Source organism: Chiloscyllium plagiosum, chromosome 16, assembly GCF_004010195.1.
Source record: "Chiloscyllium plagiosum isolate BGI_BamShark_2017 chromosome 16, ASM401019v2, whole genome shotgun sequence".
Lineage (NCBI taxonomy): Eukaryota > Metazoa > Chordata > Chondrichthyes > Orectolobiformes > Hemiscylliidae > Chiloscyllium > Chiloscyllium plagiosum.
The window spans coordinates 30,586,373-30,603,430 of record NC_057725.1 but is presented as its reverse complement, the minus strand read 5'-3'; the positions used below and the strand labels follow the sequence as shown (position 1 = coordinate 30,603,430).

At 41.5% G+C, this 17,058-nt stretch overlaps 1 protein-coding gene across 2 annotated transcripts in view; it reads left to right on the top strand.

The window, feature by feature from the left end:
• ctr9 (CTR9 homolog, Paf1/RNA polymerase II complex component) overlaps window positions 1–12,532 on the top strand; it is a 60,705-nt gene extending 48,173 nt beyond the window's left edge. The window contains exons 24-25 of one of the 2 annotated variants that reach the window (XM_043705682.1): window positions 278–387; window positions 11,671–12,532. In XM_043705682.1, the coding sequence (XP_043561617.1) occupies window positions 278–387; window positions 11,671–12,088 (528 nt within the window). In that variant the 3' untranslated portion in view covers window positions 12,089–12,532. Of the gene's footprint in view, window positions 1–277; window positions 388–6,230; window positions 6,359–11,670 lie in introns of those variants that run through there. The other variant, XM_043705683.1, reaches the window with a different exon arrangement.
• Window positions 12,533–17,058: the final 4,526 nt, after the last annotated feature.

The window sequence follows — 17,058 nt, the reverse complement described above, 5'->3', positions numbered from 1 at the left end:
TCACATGGCAATAGTTAACTCATTCCTGATGAAAGGCTTATGCCCGAAACGTCAACTTTCCTGCTCCTCGGATGCTGCCTGACCTGCTGTGCTTTTCCAGTGCCACACTTTTTGACACATGGCAATAGTTTCTTCAGTGATCGCAATTCCAAATGTCTGTTCTGTACTGTTAAACTATCTATTGATTTCTTCCATCTCCGTCGAACATAACCTCTATATTGAATTAATTTACTTGGAATATGTTACTCAGTGGATTAAACATTTCTGTATTCTGTAGGTTAAACCTGAACGACTCCCACCTTCCATGAAGGGTAAAATCAAGTCAAAAGCAATAATTTCATCTAGTGATGATTCCTCTGATGAGGGAACACTGAAGATAGCAGAAGGGTATGTAATTGTAACATCAACCTTTTAATGAAGTTTCTGTCATGGGGTGTGTATATGTACATGTGAATATATGCACTTTTATGTCGGTTGTAACATTTGAATGGTGACTTGGTGGAACTTGCCAGCACAAGGAATATTTGAGATGAAAAGTGGAGATCCATTTAAGAGGGATCTACCTATATACGAGAAAAAACGAAGTAAAAGGATATGCTGGCAGAGTGAAATTACCTCTCATGGATGGGGATATGTATGGATCAAAAGCACTGGCAGTGAGCATTTAATTAATTCGTAGGACCTGGGCATTGCTGGCAATGTAAATTGCCTTTGAGAAGGTCATGACTGTTTCTTGATTCACTTGCAACCCAGATGGGGTACACACATTGCGGTGCTGCTAAAGACAGGATTGCAGGATGCCACTCCAGTGACAGTGAAGAAACGGTAAAATGTTCCAAGTCAGGATTGTGTAACGTGGAAGGGAACTTTCAGTTGGTGATGTCACCATGTGTCTCCTGCCCTTTTCCTTCTAGCTGACAGAGGTCATGGGTTTGGAAATTGTTGCCCAAGGAACCTTGGCAAGCTGCTCCACTGCATCTTGTTGAGGTGAATTGCACATTTTCATGCAGTGTATTCAATGTGGTGTGATGTCCACACAGTCGAGTAACAGGCAAGGTGCCAGATTAGAAGCTAGGGAAAAAAAAACAAGAAAAGGAAGAAAAAGAATTATTAAGAGTGCGGTGGATTTAACAATCCAGATCTAATTTTGTAGATTAATTAGATTTTGGTTTTGGTGAATATCACATCTGAAATGTAGGCTAATAACTTCAGCATTCTGGGGTCAGTATCTCTGCCCAGTCCATAGGCCTGAATCTCAGTCTTTTATCTGAATATCTTCATACTTTTCAATGATATGCAGGAAAATGTTAGCTTCCTTGGCATTTTCAGTCTTAATTCTCAATTTGGGTTATATATAATGTTTCCTTGAATGTCTCTTTGCTGTGTACTGCCACACATGCATGCATCCTAAAGGACCATTACTTATATGGTACCTGTTTCATTAATATATTAAAAAGCAAGAGCAGGCCATTCGGCATCTCAAGTCAGCTCTGCCACTTAAGATCAAGGCAGATCTGATTGAAGACTTCAATCCATATTCCCCATTACTCTGATAATCTCTCACCTCCTGTTTAACAAGAAGCTGTGCACCTCTGTCTTAAAAATGTTCCAAGATTTTGCTTCCACTATCTTTTCAGGAGGAGAATTCCAAAGACTTGCAAATTTCTTCAAGGAAAAAATGTCACCTGATATCTGTTTTAAATAGCTTACCCTTTTTTCTGTCATGGCCAATGACTAGTTCTGGATCCTCCTATAAGAGGAAACATCTTTTCCATATCTGTCCTGTCAAGGATCCTCAATCAAGACAGCTCTTTCTCTTCCAAACTCAAGCAGATAAAGCCTAGCCTGTCAAACCTCATAAAACAGTTCAACTCTTCCAAATTTTAATCTGATAATCCATCTCTCGGATCTACTTCCAACACATTTGTGTCCGTCCTTAAATAAGGTAGCAAATACCGTACACAGTGTTCCAGATATTATCTCGCCAGTGCCCTGTATAACTGAAGCGTAACCTCCCTATTTTGTATTTATTTTCCCTCGCAATAAATTATAACATTCTGTTAACTTTCCTGATTACTTGTTGTACTTACATGGTCATCTTTTGCAATACATTGATTAGAATCTCCACTTAGAGTTATACAGCATGGCAACAGACCCCTTCTGTCCAACTAGTCCACACAGACCATGTTCCCAAACTAAATTAGCCCCACCTGCCTGCATTTGGCCCATATTCCTCAAAACCTTTCCTACTCATGTACTTATTCAAATATCTTTTAAACTTTTTAACAGTACCTGCATTCACTACTTCCCCTGGCAGTTCATTCCACACACGAACCATTCTTTTTAAAAAAAAATGTTATCCCTCATTTTCTTTTTAAACCTTACTCCTTTCTCTACAAAAGTGTGCCTCCTTGTTTTGAACACCCACACGTTAAGGAAAAGATGTTTGTTACTCACTTTATCTGTGTCCCTCATGATTTTATAAACCTCTATAAGGTGACTCCTCATAGATCACTCTGCATCTCCGAGCTCTGCAATTTCTCACCATTTAAGTAATATGGTTCTCTTTAAATATTTGTATCAAATTGTCCTCAGTTTGGCAGATCTTCACCTATCAATTGTTTTAGTGAGGGGTTGGTTAGCTCACTTGGCTGAGATAGTTGGTTTGTAATGCAGACTGATGCCAACAGAATGGGTACAGTTCCTGCACTGGCTGAGGTTACCAGGAAGGACTCTCCTTCTCAACCTCACCCTTGCCTGAGGTCTAGTGACCTTCAGGTTAAGCTCACCGCTAGCCAGCTCTATCTAATAAAGAGCAGCCCTTTGGCCCTCTGGGACTAGAACATGTGCTGACCCGTGGAACCAATCTGAAGCCTATCTATCCTACACTATTCCATTTTCATCCATATAATTACCCAATGACAATTTAAATGCCCTTAAAGTTGGCGAGTCTACTACAAATGCAGGCAGGGTGTTGTACACCCTACTAATCTCTGAGCAAAGAATCTACCTCTGATATCTGTCCTATATCTATTACCCCTCAATTTAAAGCTATGTCCCCTCATGCTAGCCATCTGAGGAAAAAGGCTGTCACTGTCCACACTATCTAACCCTCTGATTATCTTATATGTCTCAATTAAGTCTCCTCTCAACCTTCTTATCTCTAACAAAAACAGCCTCAAGTGCCTCAGCCTTTCCTCATAAGACCTTCCCTCCATTCCAGGCAACATCCTAGTATGTCGCCTCTGAACCCTTTCCAAAGTTTCCACATCCTTCCTATAACACAGTGACCAGAACTGTACGCATTACTCCCAAGTGTAGCCGCACCAGAGTTTTGTATATCTTCAACATGACCTCATGGCTCTGAAACTCAATCCCTCTACCAGTAAAAGTTAACACACCGTATACCTTTATAACAACCCTATCAACCTAGGCAGCTACTTTCAGGGATCTATGTACATGGACACAGAGGTCTCTCTGCTCATCTACACTACCAAGAATCTTAGCATTAGCCAAGTACTCTTTATGCCTGTTGCTCCTTCCAAAGTGAATTCCCTCACACTTTTCTGCATTAAACTCCATTTGCCACCTCTCAGCCCAGCTCTGCAGCTGCTCAATGTCCCTCTGTAACATGCAACACCCTTCCGGACTGTCCACAACTCCACCGATTTTAGTGTCATCTGCAAATTTACTAACCCATCCATCCAAGCCCTCATCCAGTTATAAAAATGACAAAGAGCAGTGGACCCAAAACATATCCTTGTGGTACACTGCTTGTAACTGAACTCCAGTTTGAACATATCCCATCAACTACCATCCTCTGTCTTCTTTCCGTTAGCCAATTTATGATTCAAACTGCAAAATCACCCTCAATCCCATGCCTCTGTATTTTGTGCAATAGTCTACCATGGGGAACTTTATCAAACGCCTTACTGAAATCCATATACACCACATCAACTGCTTTTCCCTCCTGTTTGGTCACCTTCTCAAAGAACTCTAAGGATTGTGAGGCATGACCTACCCTTTACAAAACTGTGTTGGCCATCCCTAATCAACTTATTCCTTTCTAGATGATTATAAATCCTATTTCTTATCACCATTTCCAACACTTTATCCATAACCGAAGTAAGCCTCACTAGTCTGTAATTACCAGGGTTGTCTCTACTCCCTTTCTTGAACAAGGGGACAACATTTGCTATCCTCCAGTCTTCTGGCACTATTCCTGTAGACAATGATGACATAAAGATCAAAGCCAAAGGCTCTGCAATCTTCTCCGTGACTTCCCTGGGGATCCTAGGATAAATTCCTTCCGGCCCAGTGACTTATCTATTTTCACACTTTCCAGAATTGCTAACACTCCTCCTTGTGAACCTCAATCCCGTCTAGTCTCGTAGCCTGTACCTTAGTGTTCTCCTCATTGTCTTTTTCCACTGTGAATACCAACGGAAAATATTCATTTAATGCTTCTCCTATCCCCTCGGACTCCACACACTACTTCCCACTACTATCCTTGGCCCTAATCTTACTCTAGTCGTTCTTTTATTCCTGATCAAGGGTTTTCCTTGATCCTACCTGCCAACAACTTCTCATGTCCCCTCCTGGCTCCTCTTATTTCTCCCTTTAGGTCTTTCCTGGCTAGCTTGTAACTCTCAAGTGACCTAAGTCTTCACATCTCGTCCTAACATAAGCCGCCTTCTGCCTTTTGACAAGAGATTCAACTTCCTTAGTAAACCACGGCTCCCTCACTTGACCACTTCCTCCCTGCCTGACAGTTACATACATATCAAGGATACTCAGTAGCTGTTCCTTGAATAAGCTCCACATTTCAATTGTGACCATCTCCTGCAGCTTCCTTCCCTATCCTATGCATCCTAAATCTTGCCTAAATACATCATAATTGCCTCTCCTGCAATTATAACTCTTGTCCTGCAGTCTATACATATCCCTTACCATCGCTAAAGTAAACATAACCAAATTGTGGTCACTCTCACCAAAGTGCTCACCTACCTCTAAATCTAACACCTGGCCGGGTTCATTACCCAGTACCAAATCTAATGTGGTCTTACTCCTTATTGGTCTATCTACACACTGTGTAAGGAAACCTTCCTGCATACATTGGACAAAAACTGACCCATCTAAAGTACTCGAACTATAGTATTTCCAATCAATATTTGGAAAGGTAAAGTCCTCCATAACAACCACCCTGTCACTCTCGCTGCTATCCTATCCTCTACATCTCTGGAACTATTCTAGGCGTATAGAAAACTCCCAACAGGGTAACCTCTCCTTTCCTGTTTCTAACCTCAGCCCATACTACCTCAGTAGACGAGTCCTCAAGCATCCTTTCTGCTATCGGAATAATGTCCTTGACTAACAATGCTACACCTCCACTCTTTTACCATATTTTCTTTTACCATTCTGCAACAACCATTCCTGTCCCAGCTCTATCCATGTCTTCGAAATGGCCACAACATTGAAGTACCAGGTACCAACCCATGCTACAAGTTCACCTGTCTTCCAGATGCTCCTGGCGTTGAAATAGACACACTTCAAACCAACTTCCTGCTCCACAATGCACTTTTGCAACCTTGAAACCGTATTTCTGATCTCACTACTTTCAACCTCCTGGACACTGGAACTTCAATTTAGGTTCCCATCCCCCTGCTGAATTATTTGTAACCCTCCTGAAGCATATTAGCAAATCTCACCCCCCCCCCCCCAGGATATTGGTACTGCTCTGGTTCCAGTGTAGACCATCCTGTTTGTAGAGGCCCCACGTATCCCAGAGTGATCCCCCATTATCCAGGTATCCTCCTGCACCATTCCTGTAACTCCATGTTCAACTCCTCCCTCTCCCCCTACTCCTCGCCTTACTAGCATGTGGCACAGGCAACAAGCCAAAGATAACAACTCTGTTTGTTCTAGCTCCAAGCTTTCACTCTAGCTCCTGAAGTTCTGCCTTAAATCCTAATCCCTTTTCCTGCCTGTGTCATTAGCGCCCATGTGGACCACAACTTGGGGCTGTATCCGAAATGGTATACAGAAGAACCGCGGTTATCCAAACGAGATGGGCGGGCATTATTTCATTTGGCTAATTGATTATTCGGATAATCGAGTTTAGCTTTAACAGGGGAAGCCATACTGATCTAACATTGTGCTCTACTGGAGAATTTATAATTTAATGAGTCTGCCATTTAAACAAACTAATCTTTGCAATCTGCAAATTACAGATTAAAATGAGAAGAACTAAACCCTTACTATAAAATACCGGCATTAAACAAGGTCCTGAACAGCTTCTACGATCGCCAGACCACTTATATTATCAGTTTCCGGGAGCTCAACCTTGCGATAGAAAAACGGGAGTCCCACCTCACACGTGCGTTTATATTCTCCGCCTTTTCTTTTAAATGAACGGCCTGTTAAAGTGCTAGGAAAACACAGGCAGGAAAAGGGATTGCAAAGGGCGCTGTGAAACTCCCCTATCCTAAAAAATATCTAGTCGCTGATGCTTGAGCTGCTTTTGTTTCTTTGTTTTTGCCAGCATTTTCACATCATCTTCAGTACACGTAAATCAAATACACTTACCTCTTTGATGTAACATTATTGCAGGACCTTGAAATTTTCTTTGGATAATCCAATATTCGGATAATCAAGATTCCTTATTAGGGGAACGCCCACAGAGGATCCCTGTACTGTCTGCCGGTTCCCTTTCCGTCTCCTGACTGTAACCCAACTTTATGGCGGCGTTATCTTTTTGTAGCCTCCTTCATCATTTTCACCACTTAGTTTCCTACCTATCTTAATGTCAAATTTACCTTTTTATAAAAACCATGCCTTTCATCTCTACATCCAAATCATTTATGTAAATTGTAAACTGTTGAGGTCCCAGTACCAATCCCTATAGTGCAACTCTCAATACCTTTCCAACCTGAAATAGATCCATTTATGACATCTCTCTGCATCCTGTTAACCAGCCAGTCTTCTGTCCAAGCCAATATACTATATGTGCATCTTTTTATTTTCCTCTAATAATCTTTGTGGCATTTTACCAGATGCCTCTAGAAATCTGAGTGCAGTGCATCTGCCAGTTCCCTTTTATCCACAGCACATACTTCCTCAAAACCAAAGATTGGTTAACCATCATTTCCCTTTTATCAAACTATATTGACTCTGCCTAATTGTATTTAACTTACCGAAGTGCCTTTTCTATAACTTCTTTAATAATAGTTGCTTCTAACAATAACCTTATGCTAGTTGTTAAGCAAACTGGCCTGTAGTTCTTGCTTTTTGCCTCTTTCCCTTTTTGAATAAAAGAGTTATATTTGCTTTTATGCAATCAAATGAGACATTCCTCCATATCAAGGGAGTTTCGAAAAATTAAATCTGCTATCTCACTAGCCATTTCTTTTAAGACCCTAGAATGAAATCCATCAGGGCCTAGGCACTTGTCAACGATTTACTCAGTACCACTTCTCTAATGATTGAGATTTTTCTGAGTTCTTCCCTCCCTTCCATTTCTGACTGATAGCTGCTTTTCTGATAAGCTCACATTATCTCTTTCTTTCTGCTCCACATTATTGTGTTAGCTAGGGGACCCTACCAACACAAGTGACTTCATTTCTCATCTCTAGCCAAATTGTTTCCACATCCTGCTTTCCTGAACTTAGGTCCTCACTCCGTGTTGTGCTAACACTATAATTAATTCTGACAATTTTTCACTTTTTCTTAGCTGCCTATCCTTCTTAAATGTCCTGTACACTTCAGTATTCAGGAATCAATCCATATGGCTGCAGGATAATGTTTCTGTAATGGCTACCTGATCATATGCAATTATTTCTATTTGTGCACTCAATTCATCTGTTTCATTTTGAATGCTACATGGATTCACATACAGAGTTGTTAATTTTATCCTTTTATTCTTTCTGTGTACTTCAGTTGTTTTATCTGTTGTTTTACTCTTAGATATGCTTCCCTGTCACGTTCTGTTTATCATTTCCTGTATTAAATGACTCCTAAGGCGAACAGCTCCAACAGAGTGGATGGAGACCATCCCGACAATACAGATTCCACTTTTCCCAGTGCTGATGCCAGTGTCCTTTGGACCCCAGTCCAGTTTTCCTGGTCTGGAGTGGAGATGTTTGATGATTGCGTAATGTTCAGCACCATTCGCAAAATGCTGAGATACTGAAGTAGTCCACTTCCAAACACAGTAAGAGGTGGACAATATCCAAGCGTGGGCTGACAAGTGACAGTCGTGCCACACAAATGCTGAGCAATGACCATCTTCATTAACAATAACTTCCTTGACTATCCTTGACCTTACCTTAACTGAATTAACATCTTGGAGATTACCATTCACCAGAAACTGAACTGGGCTAGCCATATAAATGCAGTGGCAGGTCAAAGTCTAGGAAGACAGAAGCAAGTAACTCACCTTTTGACTCCCCAAAGCTTGTCTGCCATTTACAAGGCACAATTGAGGAGTCTGATGGAATACTCCCCACTTTCCTGGATAGGTGCAGCTCTAACATACTCAAGAAGCTTGACACCATCCAGGACAAAGTAACCTCTTGATTGGTACCACATCCACAAAGAAACACTCTCTCCACCACTAGCACTAACAGCAATGTGTTCAATTTACAAAATGCACTGCAGTAATTCACTGAAGATTCTTTGACTGCACCTTCCAAAACCCTACTACTGCCATCTAGTAGGGCAAGGGCAGCAGATACATCGAAACAGTACCACATACAAGTTTCCCTCCGAGCCACTCACCAACCTGACTTACAGTCGTAGAGTCGTAGAGGTATAGAGCACAGAAACAGACCCTTCAGTCCAACTTGTCCATGCTGACCAGATATCTTAAATTAATCTAGTTCCATTTGCCAGCACTTGGCCCTTATTCCTCTAAATCCTTCCTATTCAATTACCCACCTGGATGCCTTTTAAATGTTGTAATTTTATCAGTCCGTACCACTTCCTCTGGCAGCTCATTCAAAACATGTACCATCCTCTTCGTGAAAAAGTTGCCCCTTAGGTCCCTTCTAAAACTTTCCCCTCTCACCCTAAACCTATGCCCTCGAGTTCTGGACTCCCCTCACCCAGGGAAAAGACTTTGTCTATTTATTGTATCCATGCCCCTCATGATTTTATAAACTTCTTTAAGGTCACCCCTCAGTCTCTGATGCTCCAGGAAAAACAGCCTCAGCCCCTCTCTATAGTTCAAACCGTCCAACCCTGACCGAACCCTTGTAAATCTTTTCTGAACCCTTTCAAATTTCACAACATGCTTCCGATCGGAGGGAGACCAGAATTGCAAGCGGTATTCCTTAAGTGGCCTAACCAATGTCCTGTACAGCTGCAACATGACCTCCCAACTCCTGTACTCAATACTCTGACCAATAAAGGAAAGCATACCAAACGCCTTCTTCACTATCCTATCTACCTGTGACTCCACTTTCAAGGAGCTATGAACCTGTACTCCAAGGTCTCTTTGTTCAGCAACACTCCACAGGACTTTACCATTAAGTGTATACGTTGGAAAAGTATTGCCATTCCTTCAGCATTTTGGATCAAAGTCCTGATATTCCCTCCCTAGTGGCATTGTAGATTACCAAAAGGCAGTGAAAGAGGGCAATGTAAATTACCTAAACTAATACTTGGGATAAGAGGACTGTTTTATGTCTATTATAAAAGACTTAATAGCACTTGGAAAACAGTGACAGTTTTGGACGGAGTCAGCTTGGATTTATAAAAGGGAAACATTCTTGACAAACCTCAATGTTTTGAGGATGTAACATGTAAAGTTGATAAGGGGAGTTAGTGGATGAGATTTATTTTCATTTTGACAAGGTTTTTAACGAAGCAGCTCATAAAAGATTAGCCTGTAAAATTAAAGTGCGTGGGATTGGGGATAGTGTACTGATATGGATAGAGAACTGCCTGGCAGACTAGAAACAATGAGTAGGAATACATGAGTATTTTTCCAAGTGTAAGCATTAACTAGTGGGGTGCCACAAAGATGAATACATGGACCCCAGCTATTCAGAATAGATATTAATGATTTAAATGAAGAAGTAAATGTAATATAAGTTCACAGATGTCCTAAAACTAGGTGGGAGAATGGAACTTTGAGGAGGATGCAGAGATGCTTCATGTTTTGGACAAGTTGATTGAATGGGCACATGCATGACACATAAAGTATAACGTGGATAAATGTGAGGCTATCCACTGTGGTAGCAAAAACAGAAAGGCAGATTGTTATCTGAATAGTGATAGATAGGGAACAGGAGAACCCCCTGGGCATCCTCGTACACTAGTCACTGAAAGGTATGCAAATGTACAGCAAGCGATGAAGAATGCAAATGGTTTGTTGGCCTTCATAGTGAGAGGATTTGAGTACCTGAAGTGTATGCAATTTTGGTCTCCTTATCTAACAAAGGATATTCTGGCTATGGAGGTTGTGCAATGAAGGTTTACCAGACTGATTCCTGGGATGGCAGCCTACATATGAAGAGAGAACTGGAAAGGATAGGATTATATTCACTAGAGTCAAGATTAGAGTGGTGCTGGAAAAGCACAGCAGGTCAGGCAGCATCCGAAGAGCAGGAAAATCGACGTTTCGGGCAGGAGCCCTTCAGCAGGAAGGGCTTCATTCCTGGTGAAGGGCTCCTGCCCGAAACATCGATTTTCCTGCTCTTTGGATGCTGCCTGACCTGCTGTGCTTTTCCAGCACCACTCTAATCTTGACTCTGATCTCCAGCATCTGCAGTCCTCACTACCGCCTTATATTCACTGGAGTTTAGAAAAATGAGGTGGGGCTATTTCACAGAAGCCTGTAAGATTCTAACAGAGCTAGATGTGGTAAATCCAGGGAGGATGCTCCTGATAACTGGGGAGTACAGAACCAAGAGTCCCAGTCTAAGGATTCAGGCCATTTGGGACTGAGATGAGAAATTTCTTCACCTAGAGAGTGATGAGTCTGTGGAATTCTCTGCCTCAAAAAGCAGTTCATAAAATATATCAAGGAGTTAGATATAGTTCTTAAGGCTAAACGAGTCAAAAGATATGGGGAGAAAGCAAGAACAGGGTACTGAGTTGGGTGGTCAGCATGATAGTTTTGAATGACACGTCTGGCTTGAGGGGCAAAATGCCCTTCTTATTTCTAGTGTTTCCGTAAGAGGGTGTTTGCCCTGGCTGGAGAGAACAGTACTGGAATTAATGGTCCACCATTGTGGACTGTAATTAGCAATCTGTTTACTCAGGTTTGTGAATCTTTGAATGTCTTCGCTATGTATGTTCAGTTGTTCAATATATTCAAAATGGAGTTTGCTATATTTTTGAAATTATGGGATATAGGAATGGGTTAAGGAAAGTGGAACTGAGATCGGAGAGCAGTTATGATTTTATTAAATGATAAAGCAGGCCCATGGGATCTGAATGCTTTATTCCTGCTCTGATTTATGTTCTTATGAATCCCAACATTGACATTTGAGTTTTTGGGATGTAGCAGTTGCTGAGTAGCCATTCATAGTAGTCTCTTAAGCTTAATTTTAATATGGGCCATAGCATAGCTGCACTGTAATCATAGTCCAGCCACAGTGTAATCCTAGTGTAGCCAGATGTAATGATCATATGACCGCAGACTAACCAGTGCTTCATTCTTTCCAGAAATGCACGGGAGAGTGGGTCAGACGAGGATGAATCCACTGACAAGCACAGGAAGCGAATCGTGTCTGAGAGCGAGTCAGAGGATGGGCAGAATCAGGGCAAGTCAGACAGCGAGGTGGGCAGCAGCCCAAGATCAGGGGCTGCGCGTTCAGTTGCCAACTCTGACAGTGAGCAGTCAGCCAATGGACAGCCACAGTCAGATCACTCGGGCAGGAGTAAATCTGCCAGCTCGTCATCAGAAGTGGAGGAGGAAGAGTCTCGCCCTGCTTCACGGGCCTCGAGGGATTCAGACCAGCAGTCTTCTGATGGAGGAGGTTCAGGCCAAGGCTCAGCTGTTGAATCGGATCAAGAATCTAATCCTGGGGATGCTCACCAAGGATCCGCGTCTCCCACACAATCAGATGATGACAGTGACTGATTGCTACCTGCTCTGATGGTTCCTTTGATCTCAGTTGACCTTGAAATCTTAGCTCAGTACGATCGATCTGAGAACTGAGTTGATACTGAAGTTTAGACAAGAAGTCCCTTTATTTTATTGGAAACTGTGAAACATGGATTTTCATACTTTGACAGATGATTGTGATATCTACTCATAAAATTATTTTTGACTCTATGTTTCGTACCAGAGATGGTCCAAGGTTTGACAGCAGTCAGGTGCTGTTAAAATGGTAAAATGCTTCGGGATGTCGGTCAAACTGGTGCAGGCTAGATCCTGGTTTATGTTGATCAGAAAAGAGCCAATATTTTAGGTGACAGGCACTATAGATATTGATAAATGTGACCAATGATTTTTTTTGGAAACCCTTGTAAACCAAGAGATGCTTACAACATTTGTTAAATAAATGTTTCATTTAAAATGAAAGTATTCCATTGAATAATTGTTTCTTTTTGCTTTAAGTAAAAGCTGATGGGTGTGTGTGGATTGAGATAAGCGTGGCAAGTTCATTCTCTGATTGCCACTGAATTAATCCTCTTCCTCAAACCCTTAACTCCATTTGCCCACCTTGACAACTTAAAACCTGAATACTCTTGCATAACCAGCACCTTTAGGTTCTGATTAATCGATTCCCACCTCGAACAGCGTCCGTATTTTGAATACTCTTTGTGTGAGAAATGCTTCCTAAACACAATTCCTGAGTAGCTCAGTTTTGCCCTTGGAGGAGGAAATGTTTTTACTGTCAAACCTCTCCAATGATCTAATGAGTCTAGACTGCAGTTCGCAATCTCAGTGTAAGGGGCATGCAGTTTAACACTGACACAAACAGAAATTTCTTCACATGGTTGATTGTGAATGTTTGGAATTCTCCATCTCCAAGAACTGGATGCTTACTCACAAATTTTATTTAAGACAGAATTTGATAATTATGGTCATTAAAGGAATTGACAGACAGGGCAAGCAAAGTTGGGGCAAGAAATCAGCCATGATCATACAATATTGAATGGTGATGCAGACATGAGGGGCTCTGTGGTCTTCTGTTGCTCTTATTTATTTTGTTCAATATTAATCATAATCACTGCCTAATCTTCTGACCTCAAAGGAATTCAAATTTAGTTCTCTCCATTAACCGCAAAGCCATTTAGAAAGTCCTGCAGAAATTTATGTTTATACAGCAATATTTCTTACTAGCCTGCATGACAGTATAACAACAGCTTCCTTTTCAACATATTGAAGTCAAGCCCCTTACTAATTCAGATGGACATGAAGTAAGGTACTGTGATTGCACCAAATAAAAGCAAGTTACTATGGATGCTGGAAATCTGACATAAAGCCAAAAAGTGCTGAAGAAACTTCAGTAGGTCTGGCAGCATCCAGGAGAGTTAAACAAAATTAATGCTTTCAGTCTGATGTGATTCTTTTTTGGAACTCTGTTCTGAAGAGTCATATCAGTCTCAAACGTAATTTTGTTTCTCCACATGCTGACAGACCTGCTCGGTTTTTCCAGCACCTAATGGTTTTGTGTGTGATTATACCAACTCTATTCACTACCATCCCTCAGTCTGATCATGGATCTCATTCATGATCAAATTTTACAAGGGATTGTGATTTTGAGTTGTGGCTTGACAGCAAAGTCTTTCAACCTCAATGGGTTGAGGGCCAACACCAGAGTGATCCTTCAATGCATTGTCAACGTAGAATATGGCCATTGCTGACAGAAATATTCAGTCCATCCTCAGTGATTGGTCTCTCTCTCTCTCTCTCTCTCTCATCATCAGCTGGCCGTACCCCACCCCAGACAAGCAAATATACATCCAGCTATTGTATTGATGGGAGACTTTAGAAGACATTGAGCATTTCCCACATCATAGCAAAAAATAATTGTCAGAGGGGATTCAGCACACATTATCAGTCGTGCTAGGCCAGCACAACACACATTGCATATCCAAGTTTTCAACAACACAGATCTCCATATCAGAGTAAGCTATCTGTCTACAGTGCAGTTGCCACCACCCTTCAATATGAGAGTGGGACTTGAGTCATCTTTCAAAGGACAGTGGAGAGAAGCAAGTTCTTTTTTTTCCCCCAAAACGGTTCTGACGAAAGGTCACAGACTGAACATTAACTCTTCTCTCTCTCCACAGATGTGCTAGATCCACCAGGTATATCTAGCACTTTCTTTTCACCTATTGAACTTGTTTAGCTCCAATTCTGTGGTGTTCTGGAATCTCGATAAGGGAATTGTAATTTTTTACCCAGTCATCACTCTTCATTTCTCTGAACATTTCTATCTGCTTAACCCCTAACCACCTCACCTCCAATAAATGTAAGTTTATCCTTCATGCAACCCAGTTCTCACTCCAAACAACCTCCCCACCACCAGCAGCTCTATCTTCTAATTCATTAAGTAATGGTCTTTCAGGATGGAACCTTATCCCAGGCATCCTATTCCTAATGAATGGCTTTAGTTTCAAGTTCATTCCTACTTGCCTCTCAAATGACACATGAATCATATATCAGGATTGTTACAGGCTGCATTGCAATCATCATTCGAGGTCAAAACTGTGTTTAGGATGTTCGATGACTAATAACCTGGTGCCTGTGAGAATGTCCAAGAGACAATCGCCCGGTGGTGGCCTAACTGCTTTATCCAGAGCGAGAAAGCCCACACACAGTTGTAGTTCCCTACAGAAGATAATCTCAGTGAGCAGTGCTACCTTGAATGGTAGCGTTCTGTCTTACACAGCTGCTCGGATGGTGCAAGGTCAGACAGCAGAAGGAGACTATCTGAGCAACTCAAAGAGCTCGCAGTCTAGTAATGTGCAGGTGCTAAAAGGTGTTGTGCGCCCAGCAAGTGCTCTAGATCCTGGGGGAGCAGTCTCCCGGTTTCGCCAACTGCAGGGGGATCTTGTACGCAAAAGGAAGGTAAGTCTTTGCTCCCCTCTGGTAAGTGAAGAATCTGCATTGAGGTATCTTTTTCTGAAAAAAGTAAGGGGCCAAGTCTCTCAGATATTCTTGGGAGATGGTGTTTTTTTTTAGTTGAACTGAGAGTCTTGTACGAGTGACTCAATAAAAATCTCCACGATGCTAGCAGGTTCTCATGACGCAAATTGTTTCCATTTGTGATTTGAAAATGATACTGAGAATTAAATTATTGCTTGCTATGTTAATATTAATAAATGTGTAGGGGCAAGGGGGAAGTGAGGTTAGACAGATATTGAAGGGTATAGGAATTGAGCCGGAGAATGGGATTAGACAGTGAAAATCTCTTGGCAAAAATATCTGGCACAGACTCAGTGGGTCCAATGGCCATTTCCTGTGGTGACACATTGAATAATTCTAGAATTTTCCCAGAGTGTTCGACATCCAGTGGATGTCCTTTTGTTATGTAAAAGAAAATCTCAGTTTTCCATTTGCATTTAGCACAATCCCTGAAGCACCAAAGTAATGTGAGAAATGACTAAATACCCTGCTATAAAGACAAATTTTGCCAACAAAATTGGCAGAATCCAACTGTTCATCTTCCGCTTGTTGAAGGGGTTTTTGTATACTCATCTGGATATGCAGATGAGGTCTTGGTTTATTGAGAAAGACAACACTGGCAATTATGGAGCACTTCCTCAGTACAGACCCTCTAATGGTACAGTAGTCTCTCAGCTCTGACTCTCCAAAGTGCAGGACAGTTTTAGCAATGATCCTCCAATTCTGCAGCTCTCCCTTTGTATTGAACCTTGACAGCAGAGCACTCCCTCCATATTGATCTTCCAACACTGTAGCAATCAGTCCATACTGAGCTTCCAATAGTGTAGCATTCCCTCCATTCTGATTTTCCGACAATGTAGCATAGCTTCTGTACTGCTGTGAAAGAATCATTCTGGATTCGTCCCCCGTCATTCTAAATCCATGATCAGAATCGCCAGCTAGCCACGGTCTGTTTTTCTCTAGTGTTAGACATGACTCTGACCTTGACCACGAATATTCTGTTGAGAGGGATTCAGGCATCCTTGCTCACAAAATGCAGAAAGCTAACACCCAGATAGTGCAGGCAAAAAGGAAATCTGATAACACATTGGCTCTCATTACAAAGGTTTGCTGTATGAGGAGCTGGGTCTATACTGTCTGGAGTTCAAAAGAATGCAACTTGATCTCATTTAACATACCAGATTCTGAAGCAGCTTAATGGGTCGGACATCGAGGTTGTCACCAGTGGCTGGACATTGCCTCAGGAGTAGGAGCTGATCATTTGAGACTGAGATAAGGCAAAAGTTCTTCACTTAAAAAAGCTTTGAATCGCGGTGTATCCTCCTTTCACCCAGTCAATTACCCTTTACTCCTGTAAACATTTTCAGAAGTTACTCCTTAACCATCTCCAGTAAAGCTAAGTTTACCCTGATTTTCACTCTAATCCCCTCTTCTATTTCATTAAGCAATAACCTGTCAGAATGGAACCTTATTCCAAGGTGTCGTGTTTCTTAAGAATACTTACGTTTTGTGTTCATTCCTTCTCGCATTTCAAGTAACATGTAAATCATACACCAGGGTCACCAGAATCTGTACGGTGTATTGGATTGAACTAGTCTTTTGAACAATTGCAAATGCCTGAATTCTGGGTGCATTAATAGATATAGCTAGTGTGGATTTTTGTTTGTCTATGTTTACAGTCAGAGACAATTTCAGACCTCCTTCAGAGAGGTCAGCATTTATTGCCAATCCTAAGTTGTTCTTGAGAAGGTGGTGCTGAGTCACTTATAGCCAATTTTCTTAACTAATTATTACAGTTTGAAGTTTATAAGATTATCATATTTATCAAAGAAAACCTTCTACTTTATAAGATTATTATAGTTTGAGACTGTAAATGCAATGGATCATAGAATATGTTCTGCAGTCTGCCTGACAGTAGGCCTTGGTGGTTTGATTTTTAAAAATTAGTAAAGGCTTGGATGTTTTGGTGA